Raw genomic sequence first — 21291 nt, 5'->3', positions numbered from 1 at the left:
TTGCCTATTCTGAGAATATTTTAAGCATACCACTTTATTTGTCGAGGGGTCAGTGTGGCCATAAATAAGATAGACGGGTGTATCCCAGCTGTACTTCTGTATGGCCTACCACCTGGGCAGACACAGAAATCAAATGCTGTGGGCAAACATTTTCCTTTTCACATTTCACAAAGATGATGATATACCTTTTCATGAGGAATTGCAGAGTTACTGCATGAGTCACTGGAAGCTGAGGAGAGAGAAGTGCTCTCTCATCTATCGCTGTATAACCTCTGGGTGTGCTCTATAGATAAACATGGAAGGCGGGCCCATTCACCTCACCCAGAGTTCAGATTCCACTTCACCGATCCATCGCACACTGCCAGAAATCTTAAAGAAATAACCACGGCTGCCAGAAGGATTTTTTCTTCTTACTTCTTAGCAATAACAGTCAATGAATTGCTTACAAACAAGTTACTAACAAATTTTCACTGCGTCCAAAGAACCTCGTCCCTGTAAGAAGTTCCCACGTGTGCTGACAGAACCTGCCACTGCCGACAGGAGGGCAGAGTACAAATGACTATCTCTCTAAGAGGCTGCAAGGGAAGCTTCAGTTACAGTTTTTGTTGTTAAGTCCCTGTGCATGTTAGGGCAGAAGCTGGGGAAACTACCATGTATTAGTGCCCGTATATTAATGCACCAAACCCTTGGGGTGCAGAGCGGTGCTTCTTTCCCACTCTGGCAGGAGGCAATCCCTAGGCTCTCTGGAGGTCTCCTGGAACTGAGAGCCTGGTGACCTGCTTTTGGTCTAAAGGACCTGTAAGGTAAGCTGGGACGAAGTGAGAGAGCGGCATGGACTTATAAATACTACCAAATGTAAAATAGCTAGTGGGAAGCAGCCGCATAGCACAGGGAGATCAGCTCGGTGCTTTGTGACCACCTAGAGGGGTGGGATAGGGAGGAGATATGGGGATATATGTATACGTACAGCTGACTCACTTTGTTACACAGCAGAAGCTAACACACCATCGTAAAGCAATTATACTCCGATAAAGATGTTAAATAAATAAATAAATAAAATAAAGGACGTGTAGGAAATCAGAGACAGTGCTGCTACTGAGGGGACAGCCGGCCCCCAGCACTGTGGCCTGCGTGATTCCTCTAGAGCAGCTGGCACAGGAAAGGCACCCTCATGGAATTCTTTAATGAGGATGGCAATTCTATGAAGTGAAAAACACGGATAAAGCATTTTGAGCCTTTTGAAAGCATCTTTGTTTTACATATCCTGATTCGTTTAGAAAGAGGTACACTGCTAAAGTGTGCTATCTCTTAGCATTAAGTGACCAGAATAGACTGCTTTTGTTTTCCCCAATAAAATAATTTGGATTATTTTGCATAAAATAATTTGGATTATTTTGCATAAAATAATTTGGATAAAGCCAGTTTCTGACTTTCCATAAAACTCATTTTTGCATAGAACTATGTTGGCGCTAAAATTTCATAAAAATGGGTTTTTACTAAATAACAGTGCTCCTATCTATTTTGCAAAGAATACTAAAATTCTAAGTAATTGACAAAGATAAAATCCTTGTAAAGTGTGTCATTCACTTGTCAATATTAAATTTCCTCAGGTATTCAAGGATTAGACTATACTTCGGAGACATTTAACAGATTTGTTTTTATTTTTTTATTTTAAATTTTAACATCTTTATTGGAGTATAATTGCTTTATAATGGTGTGTTAGTTTCTGCTTTATAACAAAGTGATCAGTTATACATATACATATGTTCCCATATTTCTTCCCTCTTGCATCTCCCTCCCTCCCGCCCTCCCTATCCCACCCCTCTAGGTGGTCACAAAGCACAGAGCTGATCTCCCTGTGCTATGCAGTTGCTTCCCACTAGCTATCTGTTTTACGTTTGGTAGTGTATATATGTCCATGCCACTCTCTCTCTTTGTCACATCTTACCCTTCCCCCTCCCCATATCCTCAAGTCCATTCTCTAGTAGGTCTGTGTCTTTATTCCCATCTTGCCACTAGGTTCTTCATGACCTTTTTTTTTCCCTTAGATTCCATATATATGTGTTAGCATACTGTATTTGTTTTTCTCTTTCTGACTTACTTCACTCTGTATGACAGACTCTAGCTCCATCCACCTCACTACAAATACCTCCATTTTGTTTCTTTTTATGGCTGAGTAATATTCCATTGAACAGATTTGTTTTTAAAGTATCTAAAGCAGAGGGAGGGAACAGTAGGGGAAGAGGGAGGAGAGGGGAGGGGAGAGAAGGGAAGGGGGAGGAAAGGGGAGGGGAGAGAAGGGAAGGGGGAGGGGAGAAAAGAGAGACTGTTCCTTCCAATATTTTTCCTCCTTGACTTTCCGTTACATCTCCACCAAGACTTGAGGCACAACTGTAACAGTTAAAACCGATTCTACTTATCAACTTTCTGGTTGCCCAGATTTTATAAGGACATGAGAGAAAAAAACAACAACAGGGTTATGCTGAGGGAGACAGTAGAAAAATAAACTGGGTGCCACTAACCAGACACGTGACCTTGAGAACTCATCTGACCTCTGTGATGATTTACTGACTTGCCTAGCTAATGATGATCACTATAGCTGCTTTCAGCTCAAAAGCCCTATGAAAAGTATTAAGCTTCTAGCAAGACCACGGTCCAATCCGCACTGTCCGACACGTACACCCCGGCACCCTCATGGCCATGCTGCCCTCTCTCACTGATACATACGCCCGTCCCTATTACAGGGAACTCTTCGCTACGCAGCATTGTTAGGAAAACTATTTGGTAATTCGAATGTCATAGTATATAAGAGGTTAACATAAATGCCAAACATAAGCACATAAATACTCATAAACAAAATTTTACTAAAAGCAATTTGATTTTTGGTGACTCAAAGTGCATTTTATGATTTTAGAATATTTGGGGGGCGTCATTATAAGCTATCACAGTACAGTGCGTATATGAGATGTCTACTGGTAGAATGCCAGTTAGAGAAAGCTGAATTCTCTAAATGTTTAGCATCACCTTGAAATATTTTCAATTGAGAAAATGCAGAGATGTATTATAAATCCTTGCACACATCCTCAAAGGTTATGAACTAAGGAACTAAGCCATTTACTCCAAGGTTCTGTCTAATAACAGAATTTCTCATAAAAATCCAACCAATGATCAAAAATGCATCATTTCTAAGCAAAGGTTTGTTTTTTTTTTAACTACAGAAGGGTGAATTAATTTAGCACAGGATTTGTCAACATTTCACCAATGAGGAAAAATAGGAACCACCTGGAAGGTGGAAGATCAAAAGCAAAATCTCCTAGATTTTATTCCTGGATCTGCTATTCAAATTCCTGATTATAATTATTGTTCTTAATTCCAGAGGTCAAGTAATTATAGCAGTGACTTGACTTCGTAGGCATGAGCTTAAATCTTGTTCCTGAGTTGGCCTTAAAAATGACCCAGCTCAACTTATTCAATGCAGGAACGTCCTGTCCGGTTTCCATGGCAGATGGTCATATAGACCAGGCTCGAATGACTTCAATGACAGAAAAAATGAGCACATGACCTTAGCAGGCAACTGCCCATTCTATTCCAGGATGGCTCTGACTGCCAGAAAGCTGTTTTGTATCCAACAGAAATCTGCCTTACACTGACTTCTCTCCACTGGTCGTTGGACCATCAAGAATAATACAGAATAAACCCAGGTCCTTACCCTGGTGTGGCTGATTCTCCGAACCTGCTGATTAAGTATTCACAGGTTCAATCCCCACATGGATAAATGAGTTTTAAACAGTGAAAACCTATTTCCTGATCAGAGACAATTGCTGGCTATTGGCAAATTCTGGTTTGGGTTTTCAAGGGGATTTAGTAACATTCCAAGATTGCATCAACTAAACTCATCACCATCCTGGAAAAACAACTCCAAGTACATATCCTATTAAGGGGGTAAAAGACTTACCTTTTATGCCAGAAATGGTACTCTGACTTTCGTAACTGCAAACATACAGAAAATGGAGATAGCCTCATCACCCAAGGCAGGCACCTGAGAGTTATGCTTGGTTCTTCCTATTTGCTCTTCCCCCAAGTCTAACGGGTCACCGAGTCCTGTCACTCCCACCTCCTCTCAATCCCCACCAGCTTAGGTCAGGCCCTTCTTGTCTTGTCTGGCCCACAGAGTACGGGACTTTCATCTGTTTTGTCCACTGCCGTGTCCCTAGCACCTAGAACGTTACCCGACATATATGGGGGTTCAACAAATACTTGCTGAATGAATCTGCATAGCTCCCTCCATGGTTGGACTCATCTCCTTCCATTGCAGCCCCACTACCTCCATGGTTTCTTTCCTAATACCAGGGCATCCCCCTGCTTAAACCCTTCCCATACAGACAGAGCTCCAGCTCCCGAGCAAGACAAACATGGCCTTTCAGAGTCTGGCCCCCACTTACCCAGCAGTATCATCTCCTGTCACCAATGCCACTCATGCCTGAGGCACATTAAAGAGCTCACAGTTCTTGGCCTTCTTTTGCTTTTCTACCCTTCCCCGAGATGCCCGGATCTGCTTTTACCCTGGCAAACCCCCACTGGACACTTCAATGTCCAGCTCGAACAGACGTCCTGTGTAAAATGACCTGTTCTTTCCTCTGAGCACGCAACAGCGCTTTGTGTGTTCCACCCCCTTGGTCCTTTTATGTAAAGTACTGTGATCATACCATGCCCGTCAATCTTCCCATCAAACCTAAGTCAAGGTCTCTGTTTTACTCTTCCTACAGACGGGCACACTGAGAGCAGGCTCTCAGAAAATGTCTGTTGAAATGAAATGAAGCTATAGTATAAGAGGTAAAGTCATACAATTGTAAAACACAAACCCGACATACTAGTATTACGAGTTTTTCTACAGTTCAGTGGCACTCATTTCCAGATTCTTGAACTCAACTTATTTTGAAAATGAGTACCACTTTTAAACTATCACTACAAAGGTATCTGGATGTCATTTCATAACACATATTCCATTACTCAACCCACATACACAGGCCAAAGTGAAAACGAGAACTTTCAATATAATTTTTTTCTTTCTCAGTGAAACAGATTTTATTTTCAAAACACGGAGTTTAATTTCTTCCTTTTCCTTTGGATTTACTATTCCGTAGATTCCAAAGAACATATCACACAGTCAAGTCTCTATAAAATTCAGGAAAAGTGAGGCTTGGAGGAGAGGATACCCATATGCCCCTACCTAAGGGTGGGGATTCCATGGGAGGGTAAAACAGTGACCAGTTCCTTTCAAGAATAACGTTTGTTTTTGTTTTTTCGGAGAGTTTAGTTGGAGCCCATCACATAATATGCAACTTGAGGTCAGTTACCAAAAAAAAAAAATATTACTTTTATAATGTTGTACACAATACATAAAGAACAACTAAAACTGGCCCAGTAGCAGAACTGGCCAATCACCAGGAAGACTCTAATTACGGTCCTCTCTACAGGCTACATTTCGACTTGTCTTGCCCAGGGCATTACGGGGCAGTCCCTGGACCCGCCTCTGCTACTGGACCTCCCCAGCCCACTCCAAACTGGGCACATCCTGGGCGGGGTGGCCAGGCCGCCTAGCTCTTCTCTCCTTCCAGCAAAGAGCAAGGGTGAGGGGCTCTTCTGTTAATAGTGCGTTTGCTTAACCAGATCCCAGGCTTTTGATGTTTCAAGTTTCGGTTTTCCGTTTCATCCTTAAGCAGTGCTGTGGCATATAATTTCCATACAGCAGTCTTCCTGGTGGAGGAAGGAGGCTAGACGGAACCTGGGTTACATTTTCTCTTAGCGATGTGCACTGCTTGCAGCTTACACGATAGAAACAATCCCTTTGGGGTTCTCGGCCTCCTCACGTATTCATATTCTCTATGTGTTTATTATCTATAAACACACACAAACACATACATACACACATGCCCTCCCAGACACAACGGTTTATGAAGATTCCTTTCAGCTGTTCAGTAATCCTGCCACCTTAGAGAGCGGTCACCTGTTCTTTAGTGTCCTGGGCCATCTCGTAAAGCTAGAGTAGTTTGTACGTCTTCCAAAGGTGTGTCCTTAACCCCTTCCCTTATAATGAGGAACTGGCTGTACAATCATTCCCAACCTGCGGAAGGATGTCACCCTCAGACCACCTTCATGACCTACAGAGGAAGGCACGTGCGGCCAGCCTGGAGGGTAAAAAAGGGGGAAGGGGCGCTTTGGGCTGGACGCCCCCGCTGCCCTTCCGCACCAGGTCAGGATCGCCAGGGCCCGGAAACCCTCCCAGCGAGCGCAGCCGTCCCACCCGAGGGGACACCCCACCCTCGCCACCCACGTCCCTACTGGCTCCGGGTCGCAGGGAAGGCGGCTACGGGAACCGCTTCCAGGGCGGAGAGGGAGCCCCTGCCCGCCCCCTGCCCCAGCTCACCCGGCGCCCGGGCTCCGGCCTCCCTCGGGGTCACTGCCTCCTCGGCATCGTTGCCGCTGGGAGAGGGCTCTGGACCCGGATGCAGACGCCGACCAGGGGACCGGCCGGGGGCGGGGGCGGCGGGGGCTGGGGAGCCTCTGGCGGACGCGCGGCCTCGCGACCCCACCCAGCGCTGCTCAGCTGACAGTCGCGCCAGCCTCCTCACCTCCGCCCGGGAATTTCCCGGGCCCCGCCCGCCGCAGGCCCCGCCCCAACGCCCCGCCCCTCGGCCGGCTGCTCCCCCGCAGGCCCCGCCCCCACTCTCCGCCCTGCCTGTCTCGTGGGCCAGCCCACAGCCTCCCAGCGAGCCCCGCAGCGCTCCCAGGGTCCAGGCCCGGACGCGGGTTAATGCGGGTTGCGCCAAGGTGCCAGTGTGACTGCCCTGACGGACGGCGTTAATTAAAACACACTGTTAATTAAATGGAGTGTGAGGTGTCGGTCTTAGCCGTAGGGGGTGCCTGTAGAAGTCCAGAGCCACGGGGGCCGCTGCGCCCCACCGAAAGAGGGCGACGGTCCCAGGCATCCTTGGGACGAGACCTAAATCTCTGTTAAAGGCTTTACATTTAGATAGAGTTAATTGAGCATGCACGGCTTTCCACCCGATTTTGCCCTTGAAATAGACCTTTAATTAAAAACACAAAGCCTGCCGGATGCTTCTGGGGCTCTTGTTCCCGGGAAACAGGCCAGCCGTTGACACTCGTAAGTTTCAGGTGCTCCAGGCAGGTGGGATTACTAGATCGATCTGGACTGTACCTGCAAGGCAGAAGTATCGATCTACTGGACCGGAGGAGGGTGGTTGCCTCCAAACTAGACAGCGTGAAAAGTGAGGAAACAAGACGAGGAAGGAGGGAGAGCCGCCCTAGTTTGCATCCTAAGCACCGCGAAGAGGGATAAGCAAGGACGCAGACACAAGACACACAAGGCGTCTGATCGCGAGGTCAAGGTCTCAGCGAAGCCGGTGCGGCCGGTTCTCCGGTAACAGGCCCCTCGTGTAAGATAAAACAAATTAGGGCGGGGTCCCAGGAGGTGAGGGAGAGAGGGCCTGGGGGCAGGTTTGTGCTGAAGACTAAGAAGGACGCGTCGCAAGTGGGAAGAAACTTGATTTACGAATGAAGAGGCTGACGCTGCTCAAATCAGCGGGATACCAAGCACGTTGTTGCTCACCCAAACGGCTCTCTGGTTAGACGAAAACGAAAAAAAAAAAAAAACCTAATCGACATAGGAAAAGGGGGACGCGCCCTCTCCTGGTATCCTGAAGGATTCAACTCCTCTATTTAGACCGCCTGCTCCAGGCCAGCTCTTCCTGCCCGACTCTTAACACCACCCAGAGATTAACCCCCTGCTCAAGGCAAAGAGGGCTAGCAAGTCAGTACCTGCCCCAGACCCAATTCTGGAGGGTCCCTCCTGGGCTTGTTAGGGGTGCCTGGGGCGAGTCAACTCTACGGGCTCACTTCCGGTATTTTAAACCATGTTAAAGGAGAGAGTAAATTTGAGTATTAGAGAAGCTCGGAGCAGGGAGGGGATGGGATGGGGTGGGATAGTTACGGGTGGGGGGAGGCGTCATACACAAGGCTGCCAGCAGCTGTGGAGTGAGAAGGTTGAGGGTGGGTGAGTTTCTAGTAGAGAAAGTGGTCAAGGTCGTTTTCTCCAGACCCACTTGCTCCTGAAACATTGAGCACTCCCACCACTTCTTAGCTGTGTGACCTTGGACAAGTTACCTAATCTTGATGTGCCTCATTCTCTTTATCTGTAAAATGGGGCCTCTAATACAGGTCCAAAATTCCAAAGGTCTGAGAATCCAAAGCCTTTCTCAGTTCATTTGATGGCAGAACCAGACCCAAACTGATGCAAAGTTATTTACATTATTTATTTACATCACTTAATATGATTATTTGTTTCACTGAAGCCACCTTAATTAGATTGTATGAGATCTGTTTCAGACCCTCTTGGGGAGTTATATTATGTAAATTACATGCACCTTATTACCCTCCTGAAATCCAAAAAATTCTGAGTTCTGAAATACAGCTCACACCAAAGGCTTTAAAGTAAAGGATTTGGATATACAGAGCTTACTGCCTAAGGTCACTGTGATGATTAAGGGATAATACATGTAAAACACTCAGAACAATGCCTGATGCACAATGTTAGTTGCTATTCTTACTGCTAGTGTTAGAACCAACTCTGGGGACTTCCGTGGTGGCACAGTGGTTAAGAGTCCGCCTGCCAATTCAGGGGACACAGGTTCAAGCCCTGGTCCAGGAAGATCCCATAAGCCAGTGCGCCACGACTACCGAGCCCGTGCTCTAGAGCCCGCGAGCCACAACTACTGAAGCCCGCAGGCCAGCCTGTGCTCCGCAACAAGAGAAGCCACCACGAGGAGAAGCCTGCGCACTGCAACGAAGACCCAACGCAGCCCAAAATAAATAAATTTAAAAAATAAAATAAAACAAAAGAACCAACTCTGTTTCTTAGCCTGAATAGTCCAGCGGGGTGCCTCCTTCCTCTCTCACACTTCCATGAGTAGATAGAGTCTAAGTGCAGCTAAGAAAACTGAAATTATGACATGCTTTCCGCTGTTCACTGATGTGGTTTTGCGGTAGGTGAATACAAAGCAGTGTGGTAGGCTATTTAGTGAGATACTCATTTGTTTCATGCTTTCTGTGCCCCTCCCTACCCACCCCCTTTGTTTGGAGAATACAGCTAATCCCTTTGTGTTTCCTATCACAAGGGTATTTGCAAGATTCTTGGAAGACCAACCTTTCTTCTTGTCTCTTGAGAAAGCCCAATCATCATCTACCCCAGGTGTCCTGGAGAGAGAGAGCAGAGAACCCAGGTGGGGTGGGGGGCTTTCACAGCATTTGGGGGAGTGGGAGGGGGGTGGAGGTTGGTGGTCTCCTGAGCATCAAGGACTCAAGCCTCAGCCCCTGCAGCACCAGGACACATGGCCAGCCCTTGGAGTGACACAGCTATATGAGACGTCTATTGGACCTTGGGGACTTGGCCTCACAGCTTCTGCAGATTCTGGAATGCTGGCTTGTCACTGGAAATAACAGAGCAACCTGCCCTCTCCTTAGAAGAAGCTTTATGGTAGATGGTGAGGATACCAGCATCAGTGGGCTGATCAACTTAACCGGCCGAAGAATAAATGGCCCAAACTCCAGTGGATGCCAAAAGCCCTCCTGGATTTTTCCATGACCCCAGGGAAGGAGAGCCTCCACTCAAGGCCTCAGTGATGCTCAAGAGTGGATTTCCCTACACTCCTACAGGGCAAGGGCTGGGTGGGCAGAAAGTAAAGATATGTAACATATTTATGCATATCTGAGCTACTGGTAGAAAAATATACACACTTGGGACACCAGATCCAAAGACTACCTAAACTATGATCTACCTATACTATGACTCCATATATATGAAATGCCTAGAAAAGGAAAGCATAGATGGAAAGCAGACTTGTGGTTGCCTGGGGCTGGGAGTGGCTTGGACTGCTAATGAGCTCGCGGGAATTTTGGGGGATTGAGGAAAATATTCTAAAACTGGTTGGTAATGAGGATTGCACAACTCTATCAGCATAAAGATTATTGAATTGTACACTTACAATGGGTGAGTTTTAAGGTATGTAAATCATATCTCAGTACAGCTGCAAAAACAACACCGAGGGAATTCCCTGGCGGTCCAGTGATTAGGACTCCACGCTTTCACTGCTGAGGGCATGGGTTCGATCCCTGGTCAGGGAACTAAGATCCCACAGGCTGCGTGGCACGGCCTGCCCACCCCCCCAAAAAAACAAAAGAACAACAACAACAACACAAAAAACCACCAAAAATAATACCAGAAGTAAATCATCATGCTATCCGGTAAAGGGTATGCCCCTTCTTCTGTTGGGCCAGCAGTGAAGTGGCTGTGTCAGTCATCTGCTCTGTAGCTGAGCTGGGTCTGGGCTTCGTTTGAGCTTTAGTTAGATTCAGTTCACAATTGGCTCCAAATATTCTGAGGATGGCTTCCTCAAAAAGAGTTCAACAGAATTACCACATAACCCAGCAATTCTACTCCTAGGTGTACACCCTGAAGAACTGGAAACAGGGACTCAGGCAAGTGCATGTAAATGCCTCTAATACGTCGCTTCCCTCTTACTGATACCTGGCATTGCAGCGACTCCCTGGATGAGGAGTAAGGCTTCCGTCAGAGCCAGGCTCTGGGATTAGGGGCTAATCTGTTGCCAATTTAGCAGCAGCCTCAGACAAGTATCTGGAGTCCCAGGAACAATGCCTCCACTTTGAGAAAAGCCGGAGCAAGTGTGTGTGTGTTTGTGTGTGCGTGTGTATGTGGTCTCTACTTCCTTCCTCTCCTTTGCCCCCCAGCTCTAGACCTTGGAACAGTAAACTCATTGGGAAGAAGCTGGGTGTTTATCTTTTAGGTGATCTTCAGTCCTCTGTGAACACTGAATAAGAAGACCACAATAATACTACTACTTCCTACTTCTTCCCATTGTGTAAACACAGAAGCTGTCATACTCCCTGCTACCTTTTCCATCAAGTCAAAGTAGAGCATGGAGGAACATTAAATTCTTGTTTCTTGATGTGGCACATATATACAATGGAATATTACTCAGCCATAAAAAGAAATGAAATTGAGTTATTTGTAGTGAGGTGGATGGACCTAGAGTCTGTCATACAAAGTGAAGTAAGTCAGAAAGAGAAAAACAAATACCATATGCTAACACATATATATGGAATCTAAAAAAAAAAAAATGGTTATGAAGAACCTAAGGGCAGGACAGGAATAAAGACGCAGACATAGAGAATGGACTTGAGGACACGGGGAGGGGGAAGGGTAAGCTGGGACAAAGTGAGAGAGTGACATGGACTTATATATACTAGCAAATGTAAAATACATAGCTAGTGGGAAGCAGCCGCATAGCACAGGGAGATCAGCTCGGTGCTTCGTGATCACCTAGAGGGGTGGGACAGGGAGGGTGGGAGGGAGGGAGACTCAAGAGGGAGGAGATACGGGGATATATGTATATTTATAGCTGACTCACTTTGTTATACAGCAGAAACTAACACAACATTGTAAAGCAATTATACTCCAATAAAGATGTTTTAAAAAAAAATCTTGTTTCTTTGTTTTACTTTAAAAGTGTTAAGAGTTCCTGGAGCAAAATTTTCTGTTGAAGTATTAATTAGCCAGCGCCCGTTGATTTGGGAAAATAATCACAGTGAGACACCACAATTCTTCGTCATGGTCTGAAAAGCATTGCCATTCTCTTCTTTGTGTGCCTGAGGAGTGAGAAATGGCCTTGGTGTCTCACTTTCTACACAGTTTCTTGCTTCTGATTAAATAATTCATCTGTCAGTGTTGAAGGACATGATTTCTCTTTTTCTCATCTCCCTTATTCTTCCAAAATGAGACGTCTCACTTCTCAGAAGTGCATGGGGGAATGGGGGGACACAGGCCTGGGTGTCAGACTATATATTTTATATATCTTACATATTTATGTATATTATTATATATGTTATATATCATATTATATTTATATTATATAATTATACTTTATATATCAATATTATACTCTATTAATATATAATTATATTATATGTTATATATTGTATAATATATTTATATTATATATCATATTTATATGATATAATTATGTATTATATATAATTTTATTTTGATTTTACAGTTTGAAATACATATATATATATCGAGAGAGAGAGAGAGGAAGAGAGAGAAAGATTGATTTATTATGAAAAATTGGCTCATATGATCATGGAGGCTGCCATTGGCCAGCTTGAGAGGCAGGATTAGGTGTGATGGAGAGCTGAAGCTGTGGTCCCAGGCCAAAAGCTGGCAGGCTTGAGACCCATGAAGTCGATGTTTCAGTTTGAACCTGAAGGCAGGAAAAATCTGATGTCCCAGCTCAAGGCAGCCAAACAGGAAGAATTTCCTCTTATTTGGGGGAGAGTCAGCCTCCAGTTCTATTCAGGCCTTCAACTGATTGGATGAGGCCCACCCACATTAGGGAGAACAATCTGCTTTATTCAGCCTTATCAATTTAAATTTTAAAGCCTTATCAATTTAAATTTTGGATCACCTGATCCAAAAACTCCTTTGTGGAAATACCCAGAATAATGTTTTTCCAAATGTCTGGGTCCCCCATGGCCCATTCAAGTTGACACATAAAATTAACCATTGTACTCCTATAGACCCTGACTTAAGGCATGGCTAGTTAAATTATCAGAAGTGATTTTGCAGTTTGAAAAGTTACAAGTCCCCTGTTTTCATGAGAAAATGTATTCATATATGGCTTTCAAACAGACTATTGTAAACCTGGATACAAAACCTTAGCTGGATTGCCCATGACCTTTTGTCCCACAAAACCTCAGGGTTCCCGTCACCAGACTACGTTACCCCTTTTCTGATTTTGTGGACAGAGTTCCCATTTCCCTTGTCACAGACCAATAGACAGTTATTAGATTTATAGACATAATGCCCTGATGAGCCGTAATACAGCTTTCTCTGGGGCTGGTCCCCTCCGATCTTCACAACTGGATGCCAGGAGCATACCTCTCTCTTTCCCAAGGTCCATGGTTCAATTCTCCAGCTGATATAGCTTTAAATTTTGCAACCGGTGCAGACGCAGTTGCGTGAGGGGTTTTTTGCTTTTTGCTGTGTGTGGAGCAGAGCTTGTTCCTCTCCTGCTCAGCCGTGCAGGTTGAATTGACCAAAGCTATGGTTATGGAGAAGCCTAGTTCCCTGCTGGTCAGGTGGGAATTTGTGAGACAGTATTACACACTGCTGAACCAGGCCGCAGACATACTACACAGACTTTATGGAAAGAACTCTTCTTATGTCCATGGGGGATTGGCTTCAAATGGAAAGCCAGCAGATGCGGTCTACGGACAGAAAGAAATCCATAGGAAAGTGATGTCACGAAACTTCACGAATTGCCACACTAAGATCCGTCATGTCGATACTCATGCCACTCTGAATGACGGTGTGGTGGTCCAGGTGATGGGCTTGCTCTCTAATAACAACCAGGCTTTGAGGACATTCATGAGACCTTTGTCCTTGCTCCTGAGGGCTCTGCTGCAAATAAGTTTTATGTTCACAATGATATCTTCAGATACCAAGATGAGGTCTTTGGTGGCTTTGTCACTGAGCCTCAGGAAGAATCTGAAGAAGAAGCAGAGGAACCTGAAGAAAGACAGCAGACACCTGAGGTGGTACCTGATGATTCTGGAACTTTCTATGATCAAACTGTCAGCAATGACTTAGAAGAACATTTAGAAGAACCTGTTGCTGAACCAGAGCCTGATCCTGAACCAGAACCGGAGCAAGAACCTGCGTCTGTAGTCCAAGAGGAAATGTCTGAGCGTATTGGAAGAAACTGCTCCTGAGGATGTTCAGAAGAGTTTCTCTCCAGCGCCTGCAGACATAGCCCAGGCAGTGCAAGAGGACTTGAGAGCCTTTTCTTGGGCCACTGTGACCAGTAAGAAGAACCTTCCTCCCAGTGGAGCTGTCCCAGTTACTGGGATACCACCTCATGTTGTTAAACTACCAGCTTCACAGCCTCGTCCGGAGTCTAAGCCTGAATCTCAGATTCCACCGCAGAGGCCTCAGAGGGATCAAAGGGTGCGAGAACAGCGAATAAATGCTCCTGGCCAGAGGGGACCCGGAGCAGTCCGTGAGGCTGGTGAGCAAGGTGATGCTGAACCCCGAAGAATCGGGAGACACCCTGACAGTCACCAGCTCTTTATTGGCAACCTGCCTCATGAGGTGGAAAAATTAGAGCTTAAAGATGTTTTTCAAAGTTATGGGAATGTGGTGGAGCTGCGTATTAACCGCGGTGGGAAATTACCCAGTTTTGAGTTCTTTGTGTTTGATGATCCTGAGCCCATTCAGAAGGTGCTTCGCAACAGGCCCATTATGTTCAGAGGTGAGGTCCGCCTGAATGTGGAAGAAAAGAAGACTCGAGCCGCCCGGGAAGGGGACCACCGAGATAACCGCCTGCGGGGACCTGGAGGCCCTCAAGGCGGGCTGGGTGGTGGGATGAGAGGGCCGCCCGCGGAGGCATGGTGCAGAAACCAGGATTTGGAGTGGGAAGGGGCAGTGCTCCAAGGCAGTGATTGCTCTTCACCGATCTTCAGGCAGCAGTACAAACCCTAGCTCCCACAGAAGGGTGAATTTCTTCAGCCAACTTTTGGTATCTTGGAATCTGATCCTAGTGTATCATAAACTGCTTAAGTTTGTACAATTTTACTTTTTGTGTTAATGGTGTGTGCTCCTTCCTCCCCCTCCCCCACCGCACCTTTTAGTCCTTCACTTCCAGTTTTGTGGAATGATATTTTAGGAAAAATGGATTTTTAAAGAAGAAGAAAAAAAAAAGACTGCATTTCCTTGCTTTATTTGCATATACAGACTGGATTTTATTTTTAACAGTTTCCCCAGAGGAATGTGTCTTGCTTATTACTGACATTTGGTATGTTTCATTCATTGGAATATTTCTTTTTTTTTAAATTTTATTTATTTTACTTATTTATTTTTGGCTGCATTGGGTCTTCGTTGCTGTGTGCGGGCTTTCTCTAGTTGTGTCGACGGGCTTCTCATTGCGGTGGCTTCTCTTGTTGTGGAGCACGGGCTCTAGGCGTGCAGGCTTCAGTAGTTGTGGTGCATGGGCTCAGTAGCTGTGGCTTGCGGGCCCTAGAGAGCAGGCTCAGTTGTTGTAGCGCCCGGGCCTAGCTGCTCTGCAGCATGTGGGATCTTCCCGAACCAGGGCTTGAACCCGTGTCCCCTGCATTGGCAGGCGGATTCTTAACCGCTGCACCACCAGGGAAGCCCAGAATATTTCTTACTTATTTTGTACATGTTTCAAAAGCCTGTGAGAATTACAGGATTTGATAAATATTTTGAAGGCAGGAAAAACCCAAATTGTCTCTTCTTTGAGAGTCATGACTACCTTCTGGTGTGGAAAAATTGCTGTTGGAAAAATTGACAGTTTAGATTCTCTCTGGTGTGGTTAAAAACTGAATAAAAGGAGTGTTAGTGGAGTATTTCTTTGGATACATGATAACAAAACAGTTCCAAAACCTACTGTTTTTACCACTGAAATTTAAATTGTGAGATAGGTTTTAAATGTCCAGAATGCAACTGATAAGCTTTTCTTGAACTGTTAGATTCTTTTTTTTTTTTATAAGTAATTCAGTGAGGAAGGCAGAATAATTCTTTATTTTATTTATTTATTTTTGGCTCTGTTGAGTCTTCGTTTCTGTGCGAGGGCTTTCTCCAGTTGCGGCTAGTGGGGCCACTCTTCATCGCGGTGCGCAGGCCTCTCACTATTATGGCTTCTTTTGTTGCGTAGCACAGGCTCCAGACACGCAGGCTCAGTAGTTGTGGCTCACGGGCCTAGCTGCTCCGCGGCCTGTGGGATCGTCCCAGACCAGGGCTCGAACCCGTGTCCCCTGCATTGGCAGGCAGATTCTCAACCACTGCGCCACCAGGGAAGCCCTAGATTCTGTTTGAAGTAGAGTTTTTTCATGTTTAATTTGTATTTGTAAAAAAGAAAAAATTTTTAAATCTGAATAACACAAAACCAGAGCAAAACTGTTGTGCCTTCTATTTATCTTTGATTCCAGTCTTGGCAATTGTTTAAAGAAAAATAATAAAAAAGAAACCTAGAAAAAACAATTTGCAACCAGTTACCCCATTGTTATTCCTGACCTCATTAATTTCTCTTTCTGGTTCCGCTGGGAGCTAAGGAAGGAAAATGAGTTAGGAATGGAATATACAGGAGTGATTGGAATGGAATATTATGGCAAAGGTGGCCAAGTTTTGAAGAGCTGGCTGTGAAAACTCCAAGAGGAAGATCTATTTGTGAACTTAGAAGTGCTTCGGCAGTATTTCCCACTGCAGTAATTTCAGAGATCTCACATAAATTTAGAACTTTCACATTCGTTGGGTCTTATTGTAATAAGACCCAATAATGGGAAACTGCTCCATTCTGTTTATTGTAGAAACAGGAGAAGAGTCTCTGTAAATCTTTTTATAAAACGATTTCCTGTCTACCTTGGCTCCCATCCTTGTGAGTTTTTAAATTTACCTTTCAGTGCAAAAGTATATTTTAGTTGATTCTGGCTTGGTTGGCTCAAGCATAGTTTCTTTGTCTGTATGTTCATGAAGTGTCACCCCAGTGACTACTCTCTGCCCCCTGCACATTTTCTTCCCTGCTCTTATCCCTCACCCTCCAACCCTCCAGTTTACACCCTTACTCTCTGTGTGTCCCATCAACTTTCCCACTGGAAGGCTATATGATACAGCAGTGACACTTTGGTGTGTTTTCAATATAGGATGTCACCTTTCCAGAGCCTTTTGCATTTAAGATGATTTCTGATTCTGTAATAAAAACCTTGTCTGTTAGAGGAATTTCAGGGATCCACCATTTCAGGGAGGAATTTTTTTTAGGGTGGGGCCCTTCCCAGTAATCTTGAAATCAGACATATAGGAAACCTCCATCTCAGCTTCAGAAGAAGCCATATATTGGACTCTGTCATAAAAAAAGGAGATACATTTGGGAGCTTTTATACAGGTGAAGTGGACAGAATTTCAGGATGACTAGATATGACAGGTGAGAAAAAGAGAGTTATTGAAGAGTATTGAGAATTTCTGCCTGGGTGACTGGGCAGATGGTAGGACCATTAGCTGAGATGAGAGACACAGAATGGGCAGCAGTGCTGGTGGGAAGATCATTCGTCCTGTCTGAGGAATTTGAAGTACCTGTTGGACAGCTGAATGAAGTACATGTGGGATAGGTGTGTGATGTCCACAACCATTTGGGAAAATGGGTCTGAACCTCAGGAGAGAGATTAGGCTTGGAAATATGGCCTTAGGAGTCATCTTCAGAGATCTCATCTGCAAAGGTTGAATTCTAGAAAGTTCCTCCATTTAAGAGGTGCTCCAAGGAAATAGAAAGTTGAAGAGTAGAGCAAAGGGAGCAGCCAGAGGGGAAAAAGGGAAACTGTGCCATGTCCCAGAAGTCAGGGGAGGAAAAGTGTAGAGAAGAAGGAACCATTGAAGTTTTCAAAGGCCACAGAGCCATCGTAAAGGCAGGAGCAGAAAAGTAGATTTGAGATTTGAAGACTTTAGTCAATCAGTTCCCATCGACTTCAAAAGAACAAAACAATAACACAAAGTTGTTTACCTGTGTTCTTTATGTGACTAAATATGTCCATAACCAAGTGTTAAATAATATACTCATTATGTGAAAAATGACTTTCCCAAAGAGTTGGCCATTATATGTAAGCTGCAAGACAGAGTTTTATATGGTCAGCTATGTATTTCTTGGACCTGAACCAGACCCTGGAGAATTTGAGCAGCAAATTTTTTTCTAAACCTAATTCTACAATTTTTACAGTTGCTAAAACATTTCTTCCCTCCTTCCCATCTTGTCTCCCTGATGCTGTTTAATGCCTCATTTCCCTCTTTTGCCTAATTTTTTGGAGATGAGGGCAGGCAGGTGAAAGGCAGCCTGTCTGAATCATTATATTCACTTGGTGGCTTCGATTATTATTATTTTTTTAAATATTTATTTATTTATTTATTTTGGTTGTGCCAGGTCTTAGTTGCAGCACACGGGATCTTTGTTGCGGCATGCGAGATCTTTAGTTGCAGCATGCAGACTCTTAGTTGCGGCATGCATGCGGGATCTAGTTCCCCGACCAGGGATCGAACCTGGACCCCTGCATTGGGAGTGCAGAGTCTTACCCACTGGACCACCAGGGAAGTCCCCGATTATTGGTAATATGTCATCTCTGGGAGATCTGCAGCTTAGTTTTCATCCCTGATTCCTTTTTGAGATCTTTCAAGATCAACAATCTATTTCTCAATGTTATTCATTCTACCTGGAGGCTTGTGCTAATTATAGTTGATACTGACATTGCTGGCTTTTAGGGGATGTCATCTTATGTTGTCTCTTTCTTGTTTGTAAACACTGGTTTAGTCAATTCATATCTCTCCTTCATTTATTCTAAGATTTGTCTCTCTCCTATGGAATTGGAATCTTTCTATCTTTGGAGATGCATGTAAATCCTTTCTATCCTCCTCAGCATTATTTCTAAACTGTTGAATCTTTTTATGATAACTAAGAACCAATAAAAAAAAAAGCCAATTAAGATGACTAAATGGTGAATAAGACTGCCCAAACTTCCTGTATATATATTTGCTAACATGAATTTACTATGGTTTCATCTTGCTAGGATTTGATTGAGGCTGCTACGTACGGTTGTGCAGGCTACTCACTGCACAATGGGGATGAATACGGGCTGAGGTGCAGCTGGCAGCACACTCATTAAGCCACATGCTTTGGTGTGGGGCTGGATCTTTCCAGGGACACAACTCCTTATTCTAGTTCACACAAAGGCCCTTTATCGATCAGCAGAGTCCTGAATCTTATCATTTTACACAGCTCCTCAGCCTACAACGCTATCACGAAAGGGAGGGAGCAGTACAGACCTTGCCCAAATGGTCTTAATGTGAGCACACCTAGAAAGTCTGGAAGAACACATAAGTCTTATCTTCAGGTCCCAGCTGTACATCCCAGCCCATTACAGAGTTCATTCATAAGGGACTTCCAGCCACAGCTCCTCTGCTCTACAGGACTAGTTCCCCACTCCAGATTCTCCACTGGCACCAAACCATACTTCTCTCTCCAACATGGCCACTATCTTATAAGAAGGAGGAAAGGTTCTCCCCTTTGGACCTCCTGATTTCCCCTCCCACTGCACATAACCCTTCTGTGCCTTTCTCTCACCCACCCCACTTCCAGGGTCTTGACTCCTCTTGTGCTGGTTCTCAGGCTTTCCATCTGGTCTTCTGTTACTGGGTGCCCTGTTGTTGATTCCTGATGGGTAGAGGAGCAGGGGTGGGCATGGAGAAGGCAGAGGACCAAAGAGGCGGTGCCAGAGACCGTCAGCACAGCCCCTACTCCCTGATGTCACAGAGGCAAGCAGCCTGGGGACTAGATTTCTGAGGCTCCAGGACAGGGCTGAGAAGGGGCATCTGTGCCATGGCTGCAGCAAGGGCTTCAGCAGATGGATTTGCAGCCCCTCTCACGTTCCTTGGACCATTCTCAGCCCAGGACTGTGGGCATCTGTGACCATCGGCAGTGGTTTTCTGCATTTTACTGACCTCTGGGTGGCAGCTGCAGCTTCTGATTTCTTGGACCACAGCTCTAGAGAGAAACCTGAAAGCTAGTGGTGAACCTCCATATGCTCGTTGTACAGCCTTTTGTAGAGATTCAGAGTTTTATCCGTAATTCCCCCAATATTAAGAACAAATGCTGTAAGCTTTTTTTGTTTGTTTTTGGGGTTTTTTGGGGCCGTGCTGTGTGGCTTGTAGAGTCTTAGTTCTACAACCGAGGATCGAACCCAGGCCCGCTGCTGTGGAAACATGGAGTCCTAACCACTGGACTGCCAGGGAAGTACCCCCCCCCCCCCCCGCTTTTTTTGGTAAGTTTTAATATTGACAATAAGAATGACTTGGAATTTTTATGCCAACTTCTTTGGAAATATCTTAAAAGCATGATTACCCATCTATGCTGTATTTAAAACTTACAAGTTTTGCTTAAAGTCAGACAGAGAAAGACAGATAGTGTATGATATCACTTATATGTGGAATCTAAAAAATACAACAAACTAGTGAATATAACAAAAAAGAAACAGATTCACAGACATAGAGAACAAACTAGTGGTTACTAGTGGGAGAGGGAAATGGGGGAGGGGCAAGATAGGAGTAGGGATTAAGTGGTACAAACTACTATGTATAAAATAAATAAACTACAAGTATATATTGCACAACACGGGGAATATGGCCAACATTTTATAATAACTATAAATGGAGTGTAACCTTTAAAAATTGTGAATCGCTGTTGTATACCTAGAACATATAATGTTGTACATCAACTATACTTCAGTACAAAAAAGAAAAAGAAAAAAGAAGTTTATAAGTTTTGGTTTTCACTTTCTTTCATTTATCATTGATATAGGATGTATTTACCAAGCAAAAGCTACTTGATTATTAACTCCTTGAGGGATTTGCTCCAAAAATTACTCTCTGCTTCTCCTATTGGTCACTTTCCCTTTCTTAGGCCATCTTCCTTTGACCTAGAAACATAAGGAAGTCCCTACCATTCTAAAAATAACTCCATCACTAGATAAATAAGCCTTTTCTTGGTTCTTCTTTTCTCTTTACAACATCTGTTCTAGTTCATTTCCTTTGCCCCCAAATGTCTTAGGTGATACTTGACTCCCTGAATTTCCAATATTTTATGGACTATTCATAGATTTTTAGACTGAAAACGGGGGTTGTGGGTCAAAAGCTCTTCATGAAGCAAAATTTAGGAGAATCTCTGCTTTCTGAGGCCTTTAGAATCTGTGTGATTCACACAGAGTTTGGCACTTCCTGAACGCTTTTGGCTGAGAACGCTTTGCTCTGTCCAAGATCACTAAAGACCTCCCATTGCTAAATTCAATGGATGTGTAACATGGTGTAGAATTGTTTTTAGCACAAGATGCTGACAAGTCAAAGTTGCTAGCCATTTCTATTTGCAGCATGGGGACCCCAAATCATCTTGGAGCAGACCTTCTTTGTTCTGGGAAGAGCCACTTCGGGGACCCCTCACTGTAGTGTTTTTGGGGTGGGTGTGCACAAGCACACGTTCATGGATTTTTCCCTGGCGAGGGCTGGGACGCTGGCTTGAGGCAGGCCTCTGCTTTGATCCATGTCTTATGGTTGTCAGGTGGTCATGGTGCTTTGCCTGGCAGTCAGAGAGC

The 21291-nt window shown here is 44.7% G+C and overlaps 1 protein-coding gene and 1 pseudogene across 6 annotated transcripts in view; one reads left to right on the top strand and one right to left on the bottom strand.

Annotated features, from left to right (window-relative positions):
- The window catches only part of OPTN (optineurin), a 42771-nt gene extending 36122 nt beyond the window's left edge, over positions 1–6649 (bottom strand). The window contains exon 1 of one of the 5 annotated variants that reach the window (XM_082452868.1): positions 6428–6649. Coding sequence is in view for 3 of the 5 variants with exons in the window: in XM_082452867.1 (XP_082308993.1) it covers positions 4443–4455 (13 nt within the window). In the remaining 2 variants the exon portion in view is untranslated. Of the gene's footprint in view, positions 1–4442; positions 4583–6427 lie in introns of those variants that run through there. The other 4 variants (XM_082452866.1, XM_082452867.1, XM_082452865.1 and 1 more) reach the window with 4 other exon arrangements.
- A 4813-nt stretch (positions 6650–11462) lies between these two features.
- On the top strand, positions 11463–20869 carry LOC309655487 (ras GTPase-activating protein-binding protein 1 pseudogene; annotated as a pseudogene). Its single transcript has one exon. The product of its transcript is annotated as a ras GTPase-activating protein-binding protein 1 pseudogene (transcript).
- Positions 20870–21291: the final 422 nt, after the last annotated feature.

This window comes from Balaenoptera physalus (assembly GCF_965194825.1).
Source record: "Balaenoptera physalus genome assembly, chromosome: 2".
Lineage (NCBI taxonomy): Eukaryota > Metazoa > Chordata > Mammalia > Artiodactyla > Balaenopteridae > Balaenoptera > Balaenoptera physalus.
Note: the sequence above shows the minus strand (reverse complement) of the source record. Positions and strands in the feature narration are given on the sequence as shown.